At 40.2% G+C, this 24,541-nt stretch overlaps 2 protein-coding genes and 1 pseudogene across 3 annotated transcripts in view; 2 read left to right on the top strand and 1 right to left on the bottom strand.

The window, feature by feature from the left end:
- SLC35D2 (solute carrier family 35 member D2) overlaps positions 1 to 24,541 on the bottom strand; it is a 66,497-nt gene that overhangs the window by 24,638 nt on the left and 17,318 nt on the right. For both annotated transcript variants that reach the window (XM_045839840.1, XM_045839838.1), the window contains exons 4-8: positions 18,080 to 18,147; positions 10,142 to 10,213; positions 9,172 to 9,240; positions 4,924 to 5,026; positions 3,610 to 3,702 (exon numbers count right to left, since the gene is read on the bottom strand). In XM_045839840.1, coding sequence (XP_045695796.1) covers positions 3,610 to 3,702; positions 4,924 to 5,026; positions 9,172 to 9,240; positions 10,142 to 10,213; positions 18,080 to 18,147 — 405 coding nt within the window. The remainder of the gene's footprint in view (positions 1 to 3,609; positions 3,703 to 4,923; positions 5,027 to 9,171; positions 9,241 to 10,141; positions 10,214 to 18,079; positions 18,148 to 24,541) is intronic.
- On the top strand, positions 13,540 to 13,865 carry LOC123819473 (annotated as a pseudogene).
- Positions 14,049 to 15,323, top strand: LOC123819472 (heterogeneous nuclear ribonucleoprotein A1-like). The gene is given in 2 exon segments (XM_045839841.1): positions 14,049 to 14,535; positions 14,538 to 15,323. Coding segments are annotated over 2 exon segments (897 nt in total). The 5' UTR covers positions 14,049 to 14,093; the 3' UTR covers positions 14,993 to 15,323.

Here is a 24,541-nt window from a genome sequence, read left to right as displayed (position 1 = left end):
GATTTCAAAATAGATACATTCCAGTGACTTTAAAAGAAAACCTCTTCTCTATGATAATGAAATAAGACAAGCTATTAGGGCTACCTCACTGAGGGTTTAAAACTTCTCTTCTGATCCCCATTCAGGGCACATATCTAGGTGGCAGGTTCAATTCATGGTTGGGGCATGCAGAGGAAGCAACCAATTGGTGTTTCGCACTTCGATGTTTCTGTCTCTTGCTCTCTCCCTTCCTCTCACTCTAAAATCAATACATATCCTTGGGTGAGGATTAAAAATAAATAAAAAATAAAATTAAAAGCCCCAAATGCATTTTAAAATCAATTGATGGTACCTGAAAAGTAAATATCGTACTTTCAGATATCCTGCCCTGTAAATTATTACTAGAGAGGGGTGGGTGCCTGCTCTACCTTCCAACACCCTGAACTACAGGAGGCCTCAGCTCACACAATGAGAGCCCTTTACCAAAACTGCTGTTTCTGGGAGGTTTTCAATAGAAACACGTGGAAATGGCTGTTTACCCAGGGATGCCGCTGCTAAACCCTTCTGCTGCCCCCTGCTTCTTGGAGAGGAAATGTACACGTGAGAAAGTACAGTTTTGAGAAAGGACGATCAGCCCTGACACCCACCCCCAGAAACCTGCAGCCTTCAAATCTGTTAAAGTGCTACAAATAAGACTGACTCAGCCTGCACACACACCCCCGCCACCCCGCTGATTGTTAGACACAGAAATGCTGTCCTGTGGGAGAAGAACAGCTGCTGCACAGGGACTCTCTGACCACCCCCCACCCCGGGCCAGCAAGGTTTGGTTCTGTGGGCTGAGGCCACATCCTAGCATTTCACTTGACTTTAAACATCTCAAGACACAGGCAACATTCCTAGAAGTGGTGTGGCCAGCAACTTTCTGAAGAAGCAGGGCAGGCAGTGCCAGCACACTGCAAGGTGGCCACTGTCGGTGTCCTGGAAAACACACTTGGCCCTCCCAGGAGACAGGCCCCACTCTCTCCAGCTGGGCCACCTATATTTCTACTAGTCCACCACTTTATTTGTCCCTCGCTGGTGTGCCCACATAAAGGAATGGGGCAGATACCAGAAAAAAAAATACCTTCTCAAAATCCAAACATAAATACTGGGATATTTAGAGACAAAGTGACATGCTGTCTGGAAGTTGCTTTAAAATATTCCAGTGGGGGAAAGTAAGAGTAGAGGGGAGAGATGAAATATCAATGGCAACATACCAAAATGTGTGGAAGTGGGGGTGGGGGGGGGGGTAGTACATGAATTCATTAAATTATTCTCTCTACTTTGCATGTTTTAAAATGTCCATAATCAGACTTCTGGCCAAGATAGAGGCATAGGTAGAGACACTGTGCGTCCTCCCATAACCAAAATAAGGACAACAAAAATTTAGAAACAAAATAACAACCAATACTGACAGAAAACTGAATTGTATGAAAGTCCGACAACCAAGGAGTTAAAGTAGACACATTCATCCAGACCGGAAGGAGGGGCGGAGTCTGATGGCTGGGCAGAGAGGGGTCAGGGCAAAAAAAAGAAAGCAGTGGCTGGTGGACCCTGGGTGGTCCCACATTCCCATGGAGATAAACCAGGCAAAACTGGGGAGCAAGACAGACCACGCAACCCAGGGTCCCAGTGCAGGGAAATAAGGCTTCAAAATACTGACTAAAAACACCTCTGGGGGTTGCTGGGTGAGACTCCCAGCCTCACAGGAGAGTTCATTGGCGAGACCCACAGAGTCCTAGAAAGTACACAAACCCACCCACCCAGGAATTAGCACCAGAAGGGCCCAGTTTCCTTGGGGGAAGCAGCGGAAAGGGACTGAAATACAGCAAAGAGCAGAGCAAGCGCCATTGTTCCCTCTTGGACCCCTCCCCCACATACAGCATCACAATCCAGCAATGTAGGTTACCCTGCCCCAGTGAACACCTAAGGCTCCACCCCTCACTACGTAACAGGAGCATCAAGACAAAAAAAAATGACCCAAACGAAAGAACAGATCAAAGCTCCAGAAAAAATACAACTAAGCGATGAAGAGATAGCCAACCTATCAGATGCACAGTTCAAAACACTGGTGATCAAGATGCTCACAGAATTGGTTGAATATGGTTGCAAATTACATGAAAAAATGAAGGCCATGCTAAGTGAAATAAAGGAAAATGTACAGGGAACCAATAGTGATGGGAAGGAAACTGGGACTCAAATCAATGGAGTGGACCAGAAGGAAGAAAGAAACAACCAAACAGAAAAGAATGGAGAAATAAGAATTCAAAAAAATGAGGAGAGGCTTAGGAACCTCCAGGACATCTTTAAACATTCCAACATCCAAATTATAGGGGTACCAGAAGGAGAAGAGGAAGAGCAACAAGTGGAAAGTTTATTTGAACGAATAATGAAGGAGAACTTCCCCAATCTGGAAAAGGAAATAGACTGCCAGGCAGTCCAGAAAGCTCAGAGAGTCCCCAAGAAGTTGGACCCAAGGAGGAACACACCAAGACACATCATAATTACATTAGCCAAGGTAAAAATGAAGGAGAGAATCCTAGAAGCAGCAAGAGATAAGGAGACAGTTACCTACAAAGGAGTTTCCATCAGACTTTCAGCTGATCTCTCAAAAGACACCCTGCAGGCAAGAAGAGGCTGCAAAGAAGTATTCCAAGTCATGAAAGGCAAGGACCTGCATCCAAGATTGCTCTATCCAGCAAAGCTTTCATTTAGAATGGAAGGGCAGATAAAGTGCTTCCCAGATAAGGTCAAGTTCAAGGAGTTCATCATCACCAAGCCCTTATTTTATGAAATGTTAAAAGGACTTATCTAAAAAAAAAGAAGACAAAAAACACATACAGTAAAATGACAGCAAACTCACAATTATTAACAACCACACCTAAAACAAAAACAAAAACAAACTAAGCAAACAACTAGAACAGGAACAGAACCACAGAAACGGAGATCACATGGAAGGTTAGCAACAGGGGAGTGGGAGAAGAGGAGAGGGGTTAAAGGTGTAGAGAATAAGTAGCATAGATGGTAGGTAGAAAATAGACAGGGGGAGGATAAGAATAGTATGGGAAACATAGAAGCTAAAATAAGTATGACACATGGACATGAACTAAAGGGGGGGGAATGTCCATGGGAGTGAGAGAATGTGCAGGGTGGAGGGGAGTAAAGGGGGAAAATGGGACAAATGTAATAGCATAATCAATAAAGTATATTTAAAAAATAAAATAAAATGTCCATAATCAAGGTAATAAATAAATAACATATTTAATGTCAAAATCCCCTTCTAAAATTACGTAGCTTTCCCAGGCTCCCCACATCAATAAAGGGTACTGAGACTCAAGCTCAGATTTTTACGGTTGTTTTCCAAAAATCTTCCAGTCCAGAGTTCTTGGGACCTCTTGCCACCACTTCCCAGGTGTCTAAAGGTAAATGCCAATGAAAGGACAGTGCCAAAAGTATTCATGGGATATCAGATATCTTGCTTTCAATGAATCCTAGTAACCTTTACACACTGTATCTCAGTGAGTACTGAGGGTTAAATTCAAAGATGTAAAAGAATGTTGAGTAAGAATGTAGTGCCTGCCATCAGCTTACCTGTTGGAGGTCTCCTGTGGAGATGCTAAGGATGAGGGTTGGGATAATCATGAAACAGGCATTGTAAAACAGTACTCCATACTTCCCTAGCTCCTGCGAAAACAAAGAAAACCCCACTTGATTTTAGAAATGTGAAGCATCAACTTCCCATTTATAAACCATTTAGGCAGTTACAAAATGCATCTTGACCAACTCTGTATTGGACTATTTTCAGCAACTCTCTTGTGCAAAATGCTTCCTTTCAGGTATACTGTAATCTCAGAATAAATATTTGGTTCACACAAAAATGACCAATAAAATGGTTGGAGATGGGTGGCCTCCAAGGTTCCACCCTTCTCTTGATATTCTAATTTTTTAAAGCATGATATTCAAAATAGAAAACCTAAAACAAAATAAAAAGCAACTAAAAATGTTAATATGAATAGAACTCCTTAAAAACATCTGTGCTTTCTATTAAAGAACAGCAGGGTTAAAACACTAGATACCTCATTTCCAATCTTCCATAAAGTTACTTTTCATTAAAAGAGCTACACCACTTTTCATAAAGGGTGACATATTGTGATTCCCAAAAGGCAACAAAACTGTTTTTGTAAAAGTGCCACCATTAAAAAACAAATGGCTGAGCAGAATATAAAAACAGCTCCTAGAAATAAGCCTATCTATCCATCAGAGGAAACCCCTCGCTTGACACAAAGGACTTGGTACAAAGAACCGTATGTCTGGCTCATTCTCCTGCACTTCCAGAACAGCTGGGGATGGGGTGAGGGCTGGGGGCGGGCACCTCAGCAGAAAAGCTCATCTGCCCACCACCCCTCAGGACTGTGAGAGGTGGTTACTGCTGGACAGGACCTTATAAATTACCCACTCCAATCAACTCATCCACAGATGGAGAAACTGAGGTTCGAAGAAGTTCAAGTTCAAAGTTACAATGACCACCAGTAAGCAACAAAATTTGGAACTGGAACCCTTATTTCCAGACTCTCAAGCTGGAGTTGCTCTCAGACTTCAACCTGGTCACTGATGATGGTGGTATAAAAAACTGTTATTAATTTGCCTTTCATAATAATCCCTTTTATATATTCTGATTTTGCATCAACAACAGTGGCATCTTTTCCCATCCTCTCTAATTTTCCACCAAAAAATTTGCAAGACAAGGGGTAACAAGAAACTCTATAGACAAGGTCACTGAAAATAAATTAGTGACATTATGTAAATTAAATTACATGCCAACTTTACAAATTCATTTTATTTTTTCTTGTAATTTCAGGGGCCAGATGGCAAAGCCTAAAAGACATATGAGTGAAGATGTGGTACCTTTGGGTCCATTTTCTGTTTGGTATAAACTCCATTCGCTGCCGTAAAGATATCATTCAGGAATACAAAAATATAGCCTTCCAGGTTAAAGGCAAGGTCAGAACTGAGAGAGAGAACACAAAAGGAAGACTATTCAGAAACTCACATGTTGGCCTCAAAAGTCTGCCTGTTTCATCTTCCCCCAGTCATAGCCAATGGTGATGCTAGTAACTACCTTCCTCTGGTATAGCTTCCCCCTCAGCAGTGGTGAATGGTTAATTCCTCTGCTTGGCCTCCAGACAAAAACAGAACCAGGCCATCATGTGGCTTCCACTTAATCACCAATGGCTTAGAACCAGAGGACATTAAGCATCTTCTTTTTACTGCAAAGTCCTTTCGTTTGCTAACTGATAAATCAACAGTAATCGCTGAGCTCTGCTTTTCTAAGGGGAATGACTTACACAACACACCGAGCAGCAGTTGCTTATTGTAGTAAATAGGGCCATCCCCAGGGTGCAGCCCTGTGGAGACAGCTGGGCAGTGACTGGGGCAAGAGGGGTCATTTGAGAAACTGACACCTACATCTGGCACCCAAACAGTCACATTGTCCTTCTCTGAGCCTCCTCTAAGGCTCCCTCCTTCCCATCCTTGTGAAACATCTCTTCAATTTTTACTTTAAATAAATAATACTAGTATAAAAATATTTGGGGGGGATGTGACATAGGGAGGAAACAGAACAACAGCTTAGCCAAGATGTGATTCATCCACCTGCACATGACCTTGCAGACATTATAAGACCAATGTCATAATTCATAAATATACATTGCCAAGGAGGTGTCCTCTGCCCCCACAGGTTCAGTGACTGGAGGCCTGTGGATCTAACTGACAAAAGATACATGAACAGTAAAAAAAAAAAAAAAAAGTATACAAATTATAGTGAATATTTTATGCATACAGGAGTTCACAGAGAAGTGAAACTCAAAGAAGCTGTTCAATTCTGGGGCTGATATGCCATTTTAACAAAGAGGGTTTAGGTTTTGAGGAACAAATTATGGGAAAGGGACTAGGGATTATATGGGGGAAACTAACAGAAGATAAGTGTTATTTTAGTTAGGTCTGTTTATGCTGACTCTCACCTCCAGTGACAAGAACTGCTTTCCTGTCTCCAGGTCCAGGAAAGGGGACACCTTCACAAAAAGAAACTTATGATCTGCTTTTAGGCAGAAAAGGGAGGGCAGAGATTGCTACATTTGTGGATTCTCAATTACCTTCAGCTCAAAACAATGTTTATGCCAAAGTGGCATATTTTGAAACAGCATATCCTGATCCCCTTCAATATGAAAATAAGATTATTTCTAACCAAAGAGAAGAAAGTAGAGAGAGGCAAAAACCGCATCAAGATCTGTACACAATTTAAACCAGATTTTGCTTGAAGCTTCCACTGGCATTATTATCTATATATATTTTTGAAAATGTAAGTTAATTTTAGATCATCACTATCAGAATTCTTTGGCTCTCTCACAGAAATAGAATCTCTCAAAATGAGGATTCGAACCTCCTGCCTACTCACATTAGGCTCAATGATTGAAAGTTGGCCATTTCCTTAACTAACAAAGAGCAGAATGGGCAAAACAGCCAGGTTTCTAGAGGAATGAAGGGAGGTGCTGCTTACTTCCTCAGAGAGCCTGAGGGAAATTCCCAGAGTTCTCAGTTCTTTCTCTGGGGATTGGGGGAGTAGGGGCCAGGGAAGTTCCAAACATCATTTATTTAGGCCAGTAGTGAAAGCACAGAAGTTTGAGAAGAATTTTTTTAATTAATTAATTTATTTATTTTCAGAGAGGTTAAGGAAGAGAGAAGAAACATCAATGTGTGGTTGCCTCTTGCATGCCCCCTACGGGGGACCTAGCCCACAACCCAGGCATGTGCCCTGACTGGGAATTTAACCAGCAAACCTTTGGTTCACAGGTCTGCACTGAGTCCGCTGAGCCACGTCAGCCAGGGCTGAGAGGAATTTACTTGTTTATAAATGAGCAGATTCGTGGTTAAGCCTTGTGGTTGTCATTTAGGGCTGTTCAGACATTCTATTTCAACTTTTTCTGACTTGCTTTGGCAAATAAAATGTAAGAGGAATTAACACCTCACTCCAAGGCCAAAGCTTGCAGAGTGAGTGCACAGTTCTCCACATGCCCTCTTCCAGCGTGAATATGTAAGAAGCCCCCTTTGAGGCAGGGTCCCATCTAACTGGATCCCTGAGCAGCTACACTGAGCAGGGCACACACACAGCATTAACTGGTATTGGTTTGCATAAGAGGTGTGAGCAGAATACATTTGACATGTTAAACAACTGATATGAAATGTGGGAGCTGTTTGTTACAGCAGCATTAACTGGCTGATCCAACTGAGTCCATTCTAGGATTACTGACATTTGGATGAGTTAATTTTTGTGAGAGGAGAGAAGGGTGGGGTTTCAGCTGACCTACAGCTAAAAACTGTACTTGTTACCCACCAGGTTGTTCTCCATTCTGTGGGTGCTGACAAAGGGGAAAGCTGAGAATTACTATTCCAAGCTGGCTCTTAGGTAAAACCAGCTACCCTTCTAGCTCATTAGAGTATCACATGTATTAAATAAGATGAATTTCTACTAACTGGTTCTGGAATGTGCTTATACACACACAGCTCCTGAAGTGCTATTCTTCACCAAAGACTTCCAGACTTGTTTATAAACCATTTTTTTGTAAAAGTCTTCAACTGGCTCTAAGTCAATGGTTTTCAAATTGAGCTCGAAGAAACATAGAAGAGAGAGGCTACCCAGGAGAGATCCCCAGGGTGCTGTGAGGGCAGAGAACTTACAACAGAACACCTCCCTTTTTTAGCTATTTTATTCATCTGATTTTGTTTGAGCAAACGTCTTCATGACTAAAACAGGCTCTGAGTGCTGCTGCTTGCTGTCTGTACTGGCACATGCCACAGGGAGGGAATACAGGGCTGACACCAGGGCCCAGCTTCCAAGGGGCTGACCTCCACTTCCGCCAGGACTGGGGAGGAGCGAGATATACATGAAAACATAAATAATAAACTGTGGTCTTTGTCACCATTTGGTGTGCTATATTTTTTAGTATATTTCTTTAGGTTATTCTCTGTCCACCAACTAGAATGGAAGTTCTATGAAGGCAAGGATTCTTGTTTGTTTTGTTAACTGCTGGATTCCCCAGCACCCAGAATGATGCCTGGCACACAGCAAACACTCAGTACATTTTTGTTGACTTTGGTCATGCACTAGTGTAAACCCTAGTTTATTATTACTTCATTTACTTCTCACAAGGAACCTATTAGGTGGATGCTATTCTAATTTCTACTGTACTGCTGAAATAACTGGGCCCAGGGAGGTTGAATAGTTTGTCCTGGCTTATGTAGCTAGTAGGTGAGGTAGCTGGAATTAAGATCCCAGATATCCTGGCAGTGCAGCCCACACCCTTATTTAATTCGCAAGTAATGATCCAGAACTCTCATTTCTAAATGGGTTAAGGTCACTAGTTTCTTTCTTCCCTTCAGTCAAGTAGCTTTTTCTTTTCTATTATAATCTTTACTTTATAGGTGAGGAAACTGAGGCACAGGTGGGCTGAGAAAGAGCTGACAGAGGCAGGACTAAGTTTTAAACCCAGGTACTGTAACTGCCCACATGCTGTAACCACCATGCTATAAAACATAGGAATCTGAGTGCCTGCTTTAAAATGCAGTCTCCAAGTTCTCATTCCTGCTCCTGCACATTAGCCAGTAAAGTAGCAGTCATGCACTGGTATTGTTGGCTCCTGTCCCAAACTTTACAAGACATTTCATGAGAGTATTCTGCCTTGGAAATACTGACTTCTAAGGCATCACAGGATGACAAAACAAATCAGCATTCTAGTTGGTATGTACTTAATAAATCTGTTACTCTTCTTAATCAAATGCCTAAGAAGTTTTCAAGCAAAATTTTTATACTGAAGACGAATATTCAGTAATAAAAGTAAACAGTTCATTCCTTTTCTATGAAGAAATGCTGTATTAATATCTTATAATGCTCTCTTTATATATTCTTAGAAACATTCCGGCCAACACGGAATCCAGTTTGACTTTCACAGGAACACGAGAGAGGTTCCTAAACACCAGATTGTCCCTTGGCTGCTCAATTCAATGGCAGCCAGATGGAAAATAAAAAATGAGAATGAGGCTGGGACTGTTGTCAAACACACAAAGAAGTTATTGAGCAGAAACTGTCCAAAGTCTTACCCAGCTGCTATGACAGCACCAAGAACGATGGCAAAGACACTGACAATGATGTTCAAGGAATACTGTTTCCTGTAATAAATACACAGATGGGCAGATGAGAGACAGACAGTCCAAAGAAAGAAGGAGAGTAAAAAAATATATAGAACATATTTTTAAAACAAACTGAATATAAACACTGTTAACAGTTTTATAGCTAAAACTGAATGAATAATGCTTTACCTAGAGAAAGCATTGAAAGTATTTGTAAGTAGATCAGTAAGTCTGACCAAATTTACTGCATTTCTTAAGAACCACCTTAATCTAATTATAAATGCATTTCTCTGTTCTCACTAGAGAGATGCTGGGACAAAATGCAGAACACCTCCTGCTGCTGGTCTAGTTGGTATGTACTTATATCAAGCATCCAAAGATTAAGATAAAACTGGGGCATCATCCAAACTTCACTCCTAAATAACCTTCACAGCAAAATCAGGTATTACCTTTATGAATGGCAGCCTCAATATCCTTATGAAAAATTTCTAACCCAACATTACAAAAACAAACTTATTCTAATGTGACATCATAATCACTGCATCAGAATGGATTTCCCTGAGTGTCTCCCCTCCTAGCCTATATATACACACAATTTTTCCTCGGTATTTCAAAATCAGTGTATATTCCACCTCGCTCAGGAAACAGATTTACATCTGTTTGGGGGTTACTGGTTTTTTTAAATAAACTTCTACCACAAACATGTATTATTTGTCTAATATAAAATTATCATTAAAAATCATTCATTAAGTTCATAGGGTATTATGGAAATAGGAGACTATTTTTAAGATAATAAACTATTTGTCCTAAAGTTATTGCTACTAGCGATTCAAATCAACTATTTGGAAAGAAGACTAGATATTGAGAATTTTCTAGGTAAAAATACTGCAGGGAAGGGGAAACAGGACATCAGAGGAACGGAGGAAAAAACAAAAATCACCCAAGTATGATGGTTTCCAAGAGTAAAGTGAGTGGAATGGTAAATTTCCTGAGCACAGTGAACATCGGCAAGCTGTCAGGAAAAGATTTAAGAAGAATAACATCAGGCACCAAAAGAAATTTTAACATGTTTCACATTTTTAATTAAGGCACTAATTTTCCAAATTAAATATGAGGAATTGACCTAATTCTCATGTATACTACTAACAAATCATGTTAAATAATTTAAAAATGGGAAATTAAATAACTTTAGTCACTTTCATCTATTAACTATTTAAAACAACATAATATCCAACTACTACAAAATTGTGCTAAACTAGTCCACAAGGTGAACCAATACACCCTTTGGCAAAACACATTGGGGCTACATACATCAAGAGTCATTAAATGGGCCTAACCCTGGACCTAATTACTTCTTGTTGGGAGACTTATCTTAGGTAATCAACCAAAGAAAAGAACAAAACATGTGTACAAAAGTGTTCACTGCAGTAGTATCTTTGGGAAAAACATCAGAAACAACAAAATGTCAGACAACAAAGCAATGATTAAATAAATTATGATAAATACACTGAGGAAACATTGTATGCGATAACTTTACCACTATTAGAAAATATTAAATAAAACAAGGAAGAAACAAGGAATTATGTAGAGCCTACAACTATAACAAAGTACATTCTGTATGTTTTTTAAAAAGACTAAAAATGAATATTTAAAATAGTGTGCTAGCAGGTGGAATTGCCAGTCATTTTTCCTCCAAAACTTTAAGTAATGAGGTTACATTCAATGCTTTAAAAAAACACTTCCACCAACTCTTAAAACCCAGAGATTCTAGGACACAGCTCAGTGCACAGCCAACAGACTGTCAGGGTCGGGACAGCCCACCTCCACCTGCTTCCAGATGGGACCCTCAGAAGGTGGTGGCTTTGGAAAGGAAAGTCAGAATCACAACCCAGAGTGGGAGTGGCCAGCTCCTCTGGACCAGACCTGAGACCTGAGGAGAGATTTAATGTTAACAGTGGCACTACAACCAGAGACCAAGTGTGAACTTTATGTTCACACTTTAAAATTTCTTATAAGAGCTTAATCTCTTGGGCAGGAAAGGGGAGAGGGTCAAAGGTTCTTTCTGAGTCTTTTGTTTCTTAATAAACAGCTTAAAATAAAAAAAAGATATGAGACTGGTTTGAATTGTCTTTGTCAAAGCAGTCAACTAAAAGTGTTGTTACTTTCAATTAACTTCAAAAAATATTTTTAGATAATGCCTTTTAAAAGCAGGTAAGATATACTTAGTGATCAAAGGTTTGATTTTTCCCTCCTAAGACCAAGAATAGGACCAGGAGGTTCTCGCTCACCACTAAGTGTATTCACCATTGTACTGGAGGGTCTAGACAAGGCAATTAAGCAAGGTGGGAAAGAAAACATACAGTTTGGAAAGGAAGAAATAAAGTCACCTTTATTTGCAGATGACATATATAGAAAAGCCTAAGGAACTCATTTAAAAATTATTATAGCCCTGACCAGTGTGTCTCAGTTGGTTGGGCATCATCCCTCAAAGTGAAAGATGCTGGTTCAATTCCCAGTCAGGGCACATGCCTGAGTTTTGGGTTCAGTCCCGGAAGGTCATGTGCAAGAGGCAACTGATCAGTGTTTCTCTGTCACTTTGATATTTGTCACCCACATCAATGCTTCTCTCCCATTCTTTCTCCCTACCTTCCCCTCTCTCAAATAAATAAATGAATAAATTACTACAAATTACTACAATTAATGAGAATTAAGGAAGTATGCAGGAAACAAATGAATATTAAAAAAATAGTTGTATTTATATTCATTAGCAATAAGCAATCCAAAAGGAAACTAAAACAATTCCACTTATGATAGCATCAAAAACAACAAAGTTCACCCTAGCTGGAGTAGCTCAATGGACTGAGTGCTGGCCTGCAAAGCAAAGGGTTACTGGTTTGATTCCCAGTCAGGGCATGTGCCTGGGTTGCAGGCCAGGTCCAGCCAGGTCTGGCCAGGTCTGTGGTGGGGGGGCCTGCAAGAGGCAACTACACATTGATGTTTTTCTCCCTCCCTTTCTGCCTCCCTTCTACTCTCTCTAAAAATAAATAAAATCTAAAAAAGAAAGAAAGAAATCCTTACAATAACGGTCAATTATTTTCAACAAGGGTGCCAAGACAATACAACAGGGAAAGGACAGTCTTTTGAACACATGATGCTGGGACAAGTAAACATCAATTTTTCACCTAATGGGTTTAGTATCCATTGATGATGATTATCTAGACCCATTATTTCACTACAAAGTGTAAAATGATGGTTTTCTAACTATATTACCCCTTCTGTATTTATTGTATAAACTTCTTCAATAAGTATAAATTTTCACCATTTCACATAGGAAAGGCAGGATAAGAGAATCATTTATAAATGTTCAGAGAAATAACAGTGTTCTGTCATCTTCATTGGTAACCAATGAGAGTTGTTTCTGTTTGTTTTTTTGCTCTCATGAATTCATGAATTTTCATTTGCTTGATGCAAGTCTTTTATCAGATATGTATTTGCAAATATTTTCTCTCAGTCTGTGGCTTGTCTTTTCATTCTCTTAACATAGTCTTTAGGAACAGATGCTTTAAATTTTAATGAAGTTCTGCTTTCATTTTTTTCTTTCATGGGTTGTGCTTTTGGTGTTGTATCTAAAAACTCATTGTCAAACCCAAGGTCATCTAGATTTTCTCCTATGTTTTTTTTCCAGAAGCTTTTTATTTTACATTTTACATTTAGGTGTATGATCTTTTTAAAGTTAATTTTTGTGAAAGAAGTAAGGCCCATGCCTAGGTTCAGTTTTTTATGTGATGTCCAACTGTTTGAGCACCATTTGTTGGAAAGATTCTTTTCTGCTGGTGGGAATGTAAACTGCTATAGCAGGGCTGTCAAGCTCATTTTCACCGGGGGGTCACATCAGCCTCGCGGTTGCCTTCAAAGGGCCAAATGTAATTTTAGGACTGTATAAATGTAACTACTCCTTAACTAGGGGCAAGGAGCTCAGTGCTGCCGCAGGGTAGAAACAAGGCGCGGGGCCAGATAAAACAGAGGAGGGCTGGATTTGGCCCTCCGGCCTTGTGTTTGCCACCTCTATGGTACAGTATGGAGGTTCCTCAAAAAATTAACAATAGAGCTACCATGTGACCCCTCTTCTGGATATCCACTGAAAAAACTGATAACACTTATTCATAAATATTTGTCTATATATGCTCCTGCATTTATTGCAACATTATTTATAATAGCCAAAACATGAATGTAATCTAAATGTCCTTTGACAGAAGACTGGATAAGAATATGTGGTACAGCTTTCAAGGGGTGACATTCAGCTGGCCAGCAGGGCCACAGAATTTCCATCCTGCAATCATGGCTCAATTTGTCTGTAACCTCACAGAGAAGGGCCCAGTGCTGGTAAATGCTGCTGCAATTTGCTCGAAACCTCGACTGGCCGCATTTTGGCACTATGCCAAGGTTGAGCTGATTCCTCCAGCCCCTGCTGAGATCCTAACAGCTATTCAGAGCTTGAAAAAAGTGCTCAGTCGTCTATAGTCAATAGTGCTCAAACTGGTAGTTTCAAACAGCTACCATTTAAGGAAGCTGTGCTGACTGGTTTGGTGGCGACTGAGGTGTGGATGTGGTTTTATGTCAGCGAGATCATGGGCAAGCATGGCATCATTGGCTATAATGTTTGAAGATCAATCTTTAACATCTATTTCCTTTTGGTTTATTACTTCAATGTCCTTGGACCATGAGTGATCAGAATGGTATTTGAATAAAAAAAAAGATATTAAAAAAAAAAGAATATGTGGTACATACACACAATGAAATAATACTAAACCTTAAAAAAAAAAAAAGATAAGCTTTCTGCTGGTGGACGCCGCTGAGTAAGCATCGTTGAAGTTCTCTCTTCTGCAGTCGTCATGTCTAAGTCAGAGTCTCCCAAAGAGCCGGAACAGCTACGGAAGCTCTTTATCGGAGGTTTGAGCTTTGAAACAACAGATGAGAGTCTGAGGAGCCATTTTGAGCAATGGAGAATGCTCACAGACTGTGTGGTGATGAGAGATCCAAACAGCAAGTGCTCCAGAGGCTTTGGGTTTGTCACATATGCCACTGTGGAGGAGGTGGATGCAGCCATGAATGCAAGGCCACACAAGGTAGATGGAAGAGTTGTGGAACCAAACAGGGCTGTCTCAAGAGAAGATTCTCAAAGACTGGCTGCCCACTTAACTGTGAAAAAGATTTTCATTGGTGGTATTAAAGAAGACACTGAAGAACATCACCTAAGAGATTATTTTGAACAGTATGGGAAAATTGAAGTGATTGAAATCATGACTGACCAAGGCAGTGGCAAAAAGAGAGGCTTTGCTTTTTAACCTTTGATGACCATGACTCTGTCGACAAAATTGTCATTCAGAAATACCATACTGTAAATGGCCACAACTGTGAAGTAAGGAAAGCCCTATCTAAGCAAGAGATGGCTAGTGCGTCATCCAGCCAAAGAGGTCGAAGTGGTTCTGGAAACTTCGGAGGTGGTCGTGGAGGTGGATTTGGTGGGAATGACAACTTTGGTCGTGGAGGAAACTTCAGCGGTCGAGGTGGCTTTGGTGGTAGCTGTGGTGGTGGTGGATATGGTGGCAGTGGGGATGGCTATAATGGATTTGGTAATGATGGAAGCAACTTTGGAGGTGGTGGAAGCTACAATGATTTTGGCAATTACAACAATCAATCTTCAAATTTTGGGCCCATGAAAGGAGGAAACTTTGGAGGCAAAAGCTCTGGCCCCTATGGTGGTGGAGGCCAGTACTTTGCCAAACCATGAAACCAAGGTGGCTATGGTGGTCCAGCAGCAGCAGTAGCTATGGCAGTGGCAGAAGGTTTTAATTATGCCAGGAAACAAAGCTTAGCAGGAGAGGAGAGCCAGAGAAGTGACAGGGAAGCTACAGGTTACAACAGATTTGTGAACTCAACCAAGCACAGTGGTGGCAGGGCCTAGCTGCTACAAAGAAGACATGTTTTAGTCAATACTCATGTGAATGGGCAAAAAAACTCGAGGACTGTATTTGTGACCAATTGTATAACAGGTTATTTTAGTTTCTGTTCTATGGAAAGTGTAAAGCATTCCAACAAAGGGTTTTTAATGTAGTTTTTTTTTCCTTTTTTGCACCCATGCTGTTGATTGCTAAATGTAATAGTCTGATCATGACGCTGAATAAATGTGTCTTTAAAAAAATAAATAAAGATAAAACACTGCCACTTGCAACAACATGGAGAAATCTTAAGTGAAATAAGTCAGATGGAAAAGGACAAGAACCATATGGTTTCACTCATATGTACAATATAAAACAAAAAAGCAACAAATGGAGAAACAAAACAAACAAACAAAAAACTCCTAGATATAGCCCTGACCAGTGTGGCTCAGTTGGTTGGGCATCATCCTGAAGCAAGAGACAGCATAGGAAGAACTCTGAGATTGCAATACTGTCACTGGCCAGCATTTATCACCCTGGTTGCCAGGAAACACCCTTTACCAATTAGGTAGAATAAATAGTAAACCGGAGCAGGGAGGAGGAAGGAGACAAGTCTCATATGCTAACTCAGCAGTCCTAAGCCTGTTCTGATAATATTTCCAGGTGTTTCAATATCACAAGAAACACTGTGTTAACAAGAAAGAAAGTCCTTGAAATTCTGTGTAGCATTTCCACTATCTGGGAAAGAAAGCCTTGAAACTGTGCTTTCATCCCAAGGCCTGAATGTGGGAGAGGGTCCCCAGTGCCCAAAGAAAGAGCCCATAACACAACTTTGGGTAATTGCCTACCTCTGGTCACTATCTGTTTTAGGAGGGAGTCCCTAATGCTTACAAAAACAGCCCATAAATAACTTTGGAAAGTGCCCCAATTTTAATTAACTGTCAGATATTTGTTTTACAACAAGATGACTAAATGGGGTCTGGAGCAAGATAATAATTCGGGCTAGCAAACCCCCAGGAAAACTGGCGCCACATTTACCCATTAATCAATATGTAATTTTTTCCCCTCCTATCCCACCAACTATATAAGTCCTGAGAACAAAGGTCTCTCCCTCCCTCCCTCCCTCCCTCCCTCCCTCCCTCCCTCCCTCCCTCCCTCCCTCCCTCCCTCTCTCTCTCTCTCTCTCTCTCTCTCTCTCTCTCTCTCTCTCTCTCTCTCTCGGGCTCAGGGTGCTCTTAGCTCTCAGGCCACAGGGCCTCTGGCCACCTGGCCTCAGGCTGCCCAGGGGCTTGCTACTCTGGTGTCCAACCTCTTTTGCTTTTCTCACCCTGCTTTGCCCTGAAACTTTGCCTTTCACCCCTACTCCACCCAGTCCTGTTCTCTTTCATGGAAGGGAGCCACTAATAAACTGATTACATACTACTAGATTTGCTGATATGTAATTCTTTACATGCATCAGCAAAAAGAACCAGATCTCTCCCGTCAACAATCCTGCAAAGCTTTAGGTTGCCAGTTCGATTCCAGGTCAGAGCACATGCCAGGGTTGTGGGCCAGGTCCCCAGTTGGGAACATGTGAAAGGCAACCGATTGATGTTTCTCTCCCTCTCTGTCTCCCTCCCTTCCCCTCTCTCTAAATTTAATAAATAAAATCTAAAAAAGAAAACAACTCACAGATACAGACAACAGAATGGTGGTGACCAGAGGGGGAGGGGACTAAGGGGAGGGTAAAGGTGGTCAAATACATGGTGAGGGGTGGGAACTAGACACCAGCTGGTAAGTGCACAATAGAGTACATAGATGTTGTATTATAAAGTTGTACATACGAAATTTATATAGTTATTAACCAATGTTACCCCAACAAATTAAAGGTTTTTCAAAAAGATGTTTCTACTAGGGTCACTAAAAAAAAAGAAACCATCATATGGGAGGCAGAGACCCCCAATGTGAGAGGTGGCCAGCCGTCATTGCTGACCAAGGGTACCGTCCACAGGAGAACTCAGAACTGAAGAGGGTACATGGTAGCACAGCAATAACATCTACCACAGGAAGCCTCAAAACACATTTGAGGTAATTAAGGAAAAATGACTACCCTGATCTCAGCAGACAACAACAAATCAACTAAAATATGTAACTGAAAACAGTATTTCACTTTTTTTTTCATAACCACACCTGTCCTTTACGTTCTAAACAAGAGAAAGGCCATTGGCCAAATTTCACACTTCTCCATTTTATATGTCCTTCTCCTTCTGGTCTACCTTCTACCTGCTCTTTTCCATTCACTATACAAGCAGGTGTCACCATTTGTACAAACTTTATTATTTATATCTTTGTCACAGATTAGTGACTAGTGTATGTTCATTAGGCTACATATTTCATACCAAGTTTCCTGATTTATAGGATGACTGGGTCTTCCTACACTTTCATTTTTATATTTTACAGTTACTTTTAACAAACATAGTCAATGAAAGGACCCTGAAATAAGTTTAAAGGCAAATTTCAGAAATATATAGCACACACTTGAAAATAATGTCTGTTATTTCTTTTACCCTGTACCAAACCTGACCTATACCAAATCTGACAGAATGTTTCTGCTTTTATAAAACTGTGATGAAACCAAAAGTTACACACAACCATACTTATATACACAGTTCTTCTTGAATAAATCACCCTCTCTCTATCTTGATTCCAAGAGAGTTCACTTTTTGGGGGCAGACTTTGAACATAAACAAAAAAGAGACAGAGAGAGAGAAACAGTTTTTTAACATTTCTAAAAGCACTAACAAATTAAACCCAAAACTCTATCTTATTTTACAAATTATTAAATATTATTGTATTCTATATGTAGCCCAAGCAATATCTTAAAAAATCAAATGTAGCCTTTGTACCATCAGAAGCAAACAAGCGAAGGGTCTCCAGTCAATCATTCTCTGGCACTCTACCTTAATCTACTTGTGCTTGATAATCCACTTATGTGGTTTCCAATGTAGAGGAGAGGCAGGGGAAACAGCTTCAATAAAAAAGAAAGAATATTTGGTTAGAATTCCAATAACATATTTTCCTTCATATATAAAAATGGTGACATTCACTCCCCAGCAGTAAGCAAATGCTTCTGAGTTCTTCTCTCTGCAATGAATGTGAATTGTGCAGAATCCAAAACACATTCACACATTTCTCCACGTGATCAAAATAGCTAGGTGAGCATTGATATCCTTATTCATGGGGGAGCTGGACAGAAACAGAAATCTTGACCTTGCCCACAAAAATAGACTCTGTTCCTAAAGGAAGCCTCTGGACAAGGACCTCTCTTGGTGAGTTAAGGATGGGTGTTTACATTTCATGCATGAAGTTCAAAAGGCTGTAGAAAGTTGTGCAAACTTCTGTATTCCACGCATATATGCACTGCACTCTTCTGGATGAAGGCAAAGTTGGTTCACATCTCACTGGAATGTCACAAGACTGGTGACCCATTCAAAAAAGATGTGAATACCAGCCACATTACTTTCAAGTTACTTTGTCTTAAAAGCCAAAATAATTATCTACATAAGTCAAGCAATGCACACCCTCATTCTGTCCTTGAATTAGGTTTACTGAGCTCTGAGCTTTGAATTATATTCAGATTGTCAAGAGGTATACAGTTCAGAACATACTGAAGAAACAAAATGTAAGACCTAGTCTTCCTTAAGTGAAAAATATATATCCTTTCCCATATGATAACTTTTAAGAACTTTTTAACTGACATAATAGTCCATAGCAATCAAGTTGAGTTTAATATTTCTTTTTCCTCTAAAAAGGTATTAAGCATGCAAGTCAGATAAGGTACCCTTTGAAGGGTTTTGAAATAATAAAATACCGTGCTAAAAACATTATAGAACTCTATTATGAGGAGATTTGCACAAGAAAGATTTAAGAGAGGCTAATAGATCCTCCCCTTTAGTCATCAACAGCTATTCAGGTTAACCGCCTACAGCTGACTCAACAATAACACAGCTGGTGATAATACAACTTTAGAGGGTCTTAGGCATTGAAAAGGATCAGTTACCTTCATTTCCATAAATAATTCAAAATAAAAACAATACTGACTTGTAATTTCTGGTAACAGTGGGCTAAATTATTTATGCTAATCCCGCTGCTGAAAACAATTTAAAATGCTAGATAAAATAGCATATAAAACCTTCATAAAAGCACAAAAGAACAGGAAAAATAGGAATTCCCAGGGCAAAACTTAAAGAGAAAACAGAAACCCAGAGAGAAACAATAGAAGCCAGAGGAGAGCAGAATTTTATCTTCAAAATTCTGCCAAAAAGACTTCTTTCAACCACAAAAGAAAAATTTAGACTTTTTCAGACCAATGAAAACTAGGGGACTTCATCTCTAGCTGTAAATTCTGAAGTAGGTGCTTCAATCAGGAAGCAAATGTGAAGTGTGAGATAAAATGGGAAAGAAAAGCAAAGGAAGCAGTAAATAAATACCTGGGTAAATACTGTGGAAGAAAGGGGGCCACACGCTAAAGGCAATGACCTCAGGGGAGGCCTGCGTGGTGACCTTACAAACACAGAGACCTAAAGTAACCACAAAAGATGGTCTGAAATGAAAACTTATTAACTAAAAACAGTTCATGGCAGGTCGTCATGTGCTAGGTTGGTATTTTTCCACTAACAGAATCAATCTTTACCTTAGCTGAGCCTGTCTGTTGTCGTTTTATAGCTATGATAGCATACATTTGCAATGTCAAGTTTCCTTTTTCTGGACCCCTCAAAGCACAGGCACTGCACCAGGGGGAGACCACAGATCCCCTCATTGTTACTGTTATCATGTTAATTGTTGACTATTAACTATCCTGTACCCACCTGTGTAAAAGATGTGTCTATCATTTTACTTTTTATCCAATCCCAGGGGTTTCCCCACTTTGCTTCCTCCCTCCTCCCTAATCACCGGTAGATTTCAGGTAACCCACTTATACCTCCTCTTTTACTTGTAATGTAAAAAATAAAGTGCAAGACTGCCATTCTCCTGAGGTTCTGCTTCCCAGCAACTGTCATCACTTTGACTCAAATAAACTCACAAAAATTCTCTAAAGGTTTGACTGTTATGCTGACAATATGAATAAACATTGGTAGATTTTTTAAAAAGAAAATAAAGTATATTGTGAAATATAAATAAAGGTAGAGTATATATTAAAGTATCTGCTGACAAAAGCACGTAAACTGTGAGGAGAGATAAATGGGTGAAAGGCCTGGTACTGTTGAGGGGCAGGGTACATGTATTAATCACCTTTAGTATGATAAGTTAGTTATGCCTGTTGTAATTTCCAGGGTAACACTAAAAGCACTGAAACAGAAGTGATCCAGCTCATGTAATTAAACACTTTACATCACCAGAAACATTTAACTAGGTAAATTTTTTGGCACGTAAAGATACAGCCTCAAAATAAAAACAAAACAAAACGCCTGGCAGAAATACTGAGAGAAATAAACAAATCTACAAACAGAGATGATGATTGTAACAATATCTCCCTTTCCACATGCTCTTAAAATGTGACTTTGACACTTCCCACCATCCAGAGGGAGGGTCTACATCCCTTCCTCTTAAAATTGGGCAGGGCTATTTAACAAATAATGTACAAATGCAATGATGCTATGTGACCTCTAAGGCTAGGTCATAAAGAGCAACGCAGTTTGGCACCTCCTTGCTGGAATACTCTCACCCTTGAAGACTTCAGCCAGCATGTAACAATTATGATGACTACCTGAGCTTGCCATCTGTAAAAATGCCCAAACTAGTCTAGATGGGTGACCACATGGAGAGGCCTGAGCTTATCAGAAGAGGGAGATATACAACCAGCCCCCAGCTGCAGTAACCAACCCCACCCCCATCATTATTTCAGCTCTGACATCATCTGTCTGCAACGATAAGGGACTCTAGCCAGAACTGCCCACTTGAGACCTTCCTGAATTCCTTAACCACAGTAACTGAGAAATAATTAAATGATTACTGGGTTGTTGTTGTTTTTTTCCATTTACATATTTTGAAAGAGAAGGCAAGAGAGGGAGAGAAACATCGATCAGCAGCCTCCTGTTCACACCCCAGATGACTGGGGACGGAACCCAATACCTAGGCATGTGCCCCAACCAGGAATGGAACCAGCGATCCAGAGCTTTGCGGAAGGACGCCCAACCACCTGAGCCATACCAGTCAGTTAATGATTATTGTTTTCAGTCACTAAGTTAAGTTATGCAGCAAAAGATATCACAGATAAAAGGTGTCTACAAAAAACCAACAGCAACCCTGACAAGTGTGGCTCAGTGGGCTGGGCATCATCCCACAAACCAAAAGGCTGCAGGTTCAATTCCAGTCAGGACCCCTGTTGGGGGTTGCAACAGGCAACCCACTGATGTTTCTCTCACATATCAATGGTCCCTCCCTTTCTTTCTCCCTCACTTCCCCTCTCTCTAAAAATAAATAAACCTTTAAAAAAACAAACCCCAAAAACCTTAGTAAATGGTGAACTGTTAAAAGCTTTTCCTCTGACATCAAAGATGCCCGGTATTACCATTTCTATCAACCCTGCATTAGAGGTCTTATGTTATAGATAAAGCAAATAAAAGAAATAAAAGTGAGAATGTTGAAAACAATGAAACAAAATTGTCACTTTTTACAGATTACTTGATTATGAATGTAGAAATTTCCAAAAGAAACTACAAATAAATTGTGATTAATAGGTTGCACTTTTGCAATATAAAAGTGATATAAAAACATGCCCTCTAATATTTCCCAAATAATGTATTCTTAAAAGATATATTCATAGCAAAAAAATGAGATAAAATGAAGTACCTCTAGAATAAATCTAACAAAAACATTAGAACTCTACAAAGAAAACTATTAAATTTTACTAAGAAGGTGTATATATATTATGTTCATGCACTGAAAGATTCAATACTTTAAAAATGTCAATGCATTCCAAACTGACTTATAACTTCTATGCAATCCCAATCAAAATCCCAAAAGGCTATTTTTCTGAAGCCTGACAAGCTGCTTCCAATATTTATATAGAAATGTGAAAGACTAAGAACAAGGAAGGAAAGACTTGTTCTACTGTAATGGGGTGCAGCCAGGGCCCCCCCAAAAAGAGGGGTTTGTAACAGGTCCAGAACTCAGGTGTCCATGAAATTATGAAAATATATGATATCCCCACCCCCACAAGTCTTGACTGGGGGATGGGACACATGGAGCGTGGCCTTTGAGAGTTATTTTCCATATCAACAGTTGGCCAACTTCACAACTGATATGCAAAAATGGTTATTTTGTATATCTATAATGGCTGGCTAGCTTCACAGACATGTTAAGTAGCTGTGGTGCAGCTTTGACCCAGGGAGATGGGCATGACTTGGATCCAGGATGTAATTGGGAGGCAGTTCCCCCTTACAGCACCTGCATCAGGGCTTGGAGATGGTTCTCTCTCACCACTGGGGCCGCACCTGCCCAGATTAACTTCGATAGCCCAGAAAGGCTGATAGCCCAGAAAGGCTGAAAACTGTGGGAGTGCTGGCAGGTGTAGCCGACTGTGGGAGGACTCAGAAACAGGGATGCAGATGAAGATTCACTCTGGGATTTAAACCCAGGCGTGGCAGCCATGTGGCTTCTAACTATGTGGTTTTGGGGCTCTCTTTACCACGAGGTTTAGGAAGGAGAAAAGCAAGGTATAGCAGCCATGCAGAGCTCTCCCTTAGTAATTTGGAAGAATGCAGAAGAGACAATGAGGGAAGGAAAGGGGTGAAAGGACTCTTGCTGGTGGGCCATGAGAAGGTGCCATGTGGTTTTGGAGGAAGAACTGGAGATCGTGGAAACACAGCTGATGGTGCTGGGAAACGAGGGAGGCCTGGCAGCCGAGCACGGATTACTGGGAAGGACGAAGAGTCTAGCTGAGCCATGGACTTCTATTTTTTACTGAGAAATGGAAGCCCTTACTGGCCTGGTTGGGTAAAGGGGGGAAGGAAGGATTATGTGTATTTGTGGGTGTTTTAAGGGACTTTGGGATTTTTAACAGTGACATTCTGTCATTATCCTAAACCTGTATGACTTTTGAATAAATAGTTACTTTCCTTTTTACCAAATTCTGGCATTGAGAGTCATAGTTCCTAAGGGTGATGGGCAAGGAGAACCTAGTGCAGAGGGACCCCAGGGGAGGGGTCCCATTCAGTAACAGTATCTTGTCCCCCCCACCACAGGTCCATTCTGCAACACTATCAGATAACAAGACATTTCCTACAACTATAGAAATTAAGATTGTATGGTGATGGTGCAGAAAACACAAATAGACAAATGAAAAAGCAGACAGAGCCCAGAAACAGACTCGTGCATGTGGATGACAATGGCACAATATTAAGGACAGATTTTTCAGTTGAGTCTGTGACAACTGAGTGCCCACTTAGGAAAAAAATAAAATTGGACTATTACCTCACACCATCCACAAAACTCAGCTCCAATCAGATTAAAAACCTAATTCTGAAAATCTATATACTATTTATCTAGAAAAATATCTTTACTGCCTCACAGTAGAATTATCTAAATAAGAAAAAAGAGATTAATAATAAAGGAAAACACTGATAAAATTAGCGATTTTAAAATTAAGATTCCTTTACACAATAAGGAATACATCATAATGAAAATAAGATACGCCACAAAGAGAAAAAATGTACTTGTAATACTGTACATAAGTAACAAAAGGACTATCATTAAAATATTTTTTTACAACTCCTACACAAATCAGTAAGAAAAAGACTTCAACTCAATAGAAAAATGGGCAAAAGTCTTGAACAAGCACTTCACAAAAAAGGATATCCAAATGGACATTAAAAAATGAAAAGGGCCCCCGGCTGTTGTGGCTCAGTGGGATGGGCATTGTCCCACAAACAGAAAGGACACTGGTTCGATTCCCAGTAAGGGCATATGCCTGGTTGTGGGCCAGGTCCCTGAATGGGAACGTGTGCCAGAGGCAACGGTTCAATGTTTCTCTCGCACATCAATGTTTCTCTCCCTCTCTTCCTCTCTTTCTTTTTCTCTAAAAATAAATAAAATATTTTTTAAAAGAGTGAAAAGGGCCCTGGATGGGTGGCTCAGTTGGTTGGGGCACCGTCTCATGCACCAAAGGGTTGCAGGTTCAATTCTCAGCCAGAGGACATACCTAGGTTGTGGGTTTGATTCCTGGTCAGTGTGCATGCAGGTGGCAACTAATATATGTTTCTCTTCCACATCTATGTTTCTCTCTCTTTCTCTCTTCCTCTCTTTCTCAAATCAATAAAAATATCCTCAGGTGAGGATTAAAAATAAGTAACTAGAGAAATAAATGAAATAAATTAATAAATAGAGAAATGCAAATAAAAGCTAAGAAGATGTTATTATAC

Source organism: Phyllostomus hastatus, unplaced genomic scaffold (assembly GCF_019186645.2).
Source record: "Phyllostomus hastatus isolate PE091 unplaced genomic scaffold, TTU_PhHast_1.1 phas_contig_312, whole genome shotgun sequence".
Taxonomy (NCBI): domain Eukaryota; kingdom Metazoa; phylum Chordata; class Mammalia; order Chiroptera; family Phyllostomidae; genus Phyllostomus; species Phyllostomus hastatus.
This window is presented reverse-complemented; position numbering and strand designations above follow the sequence as displayed.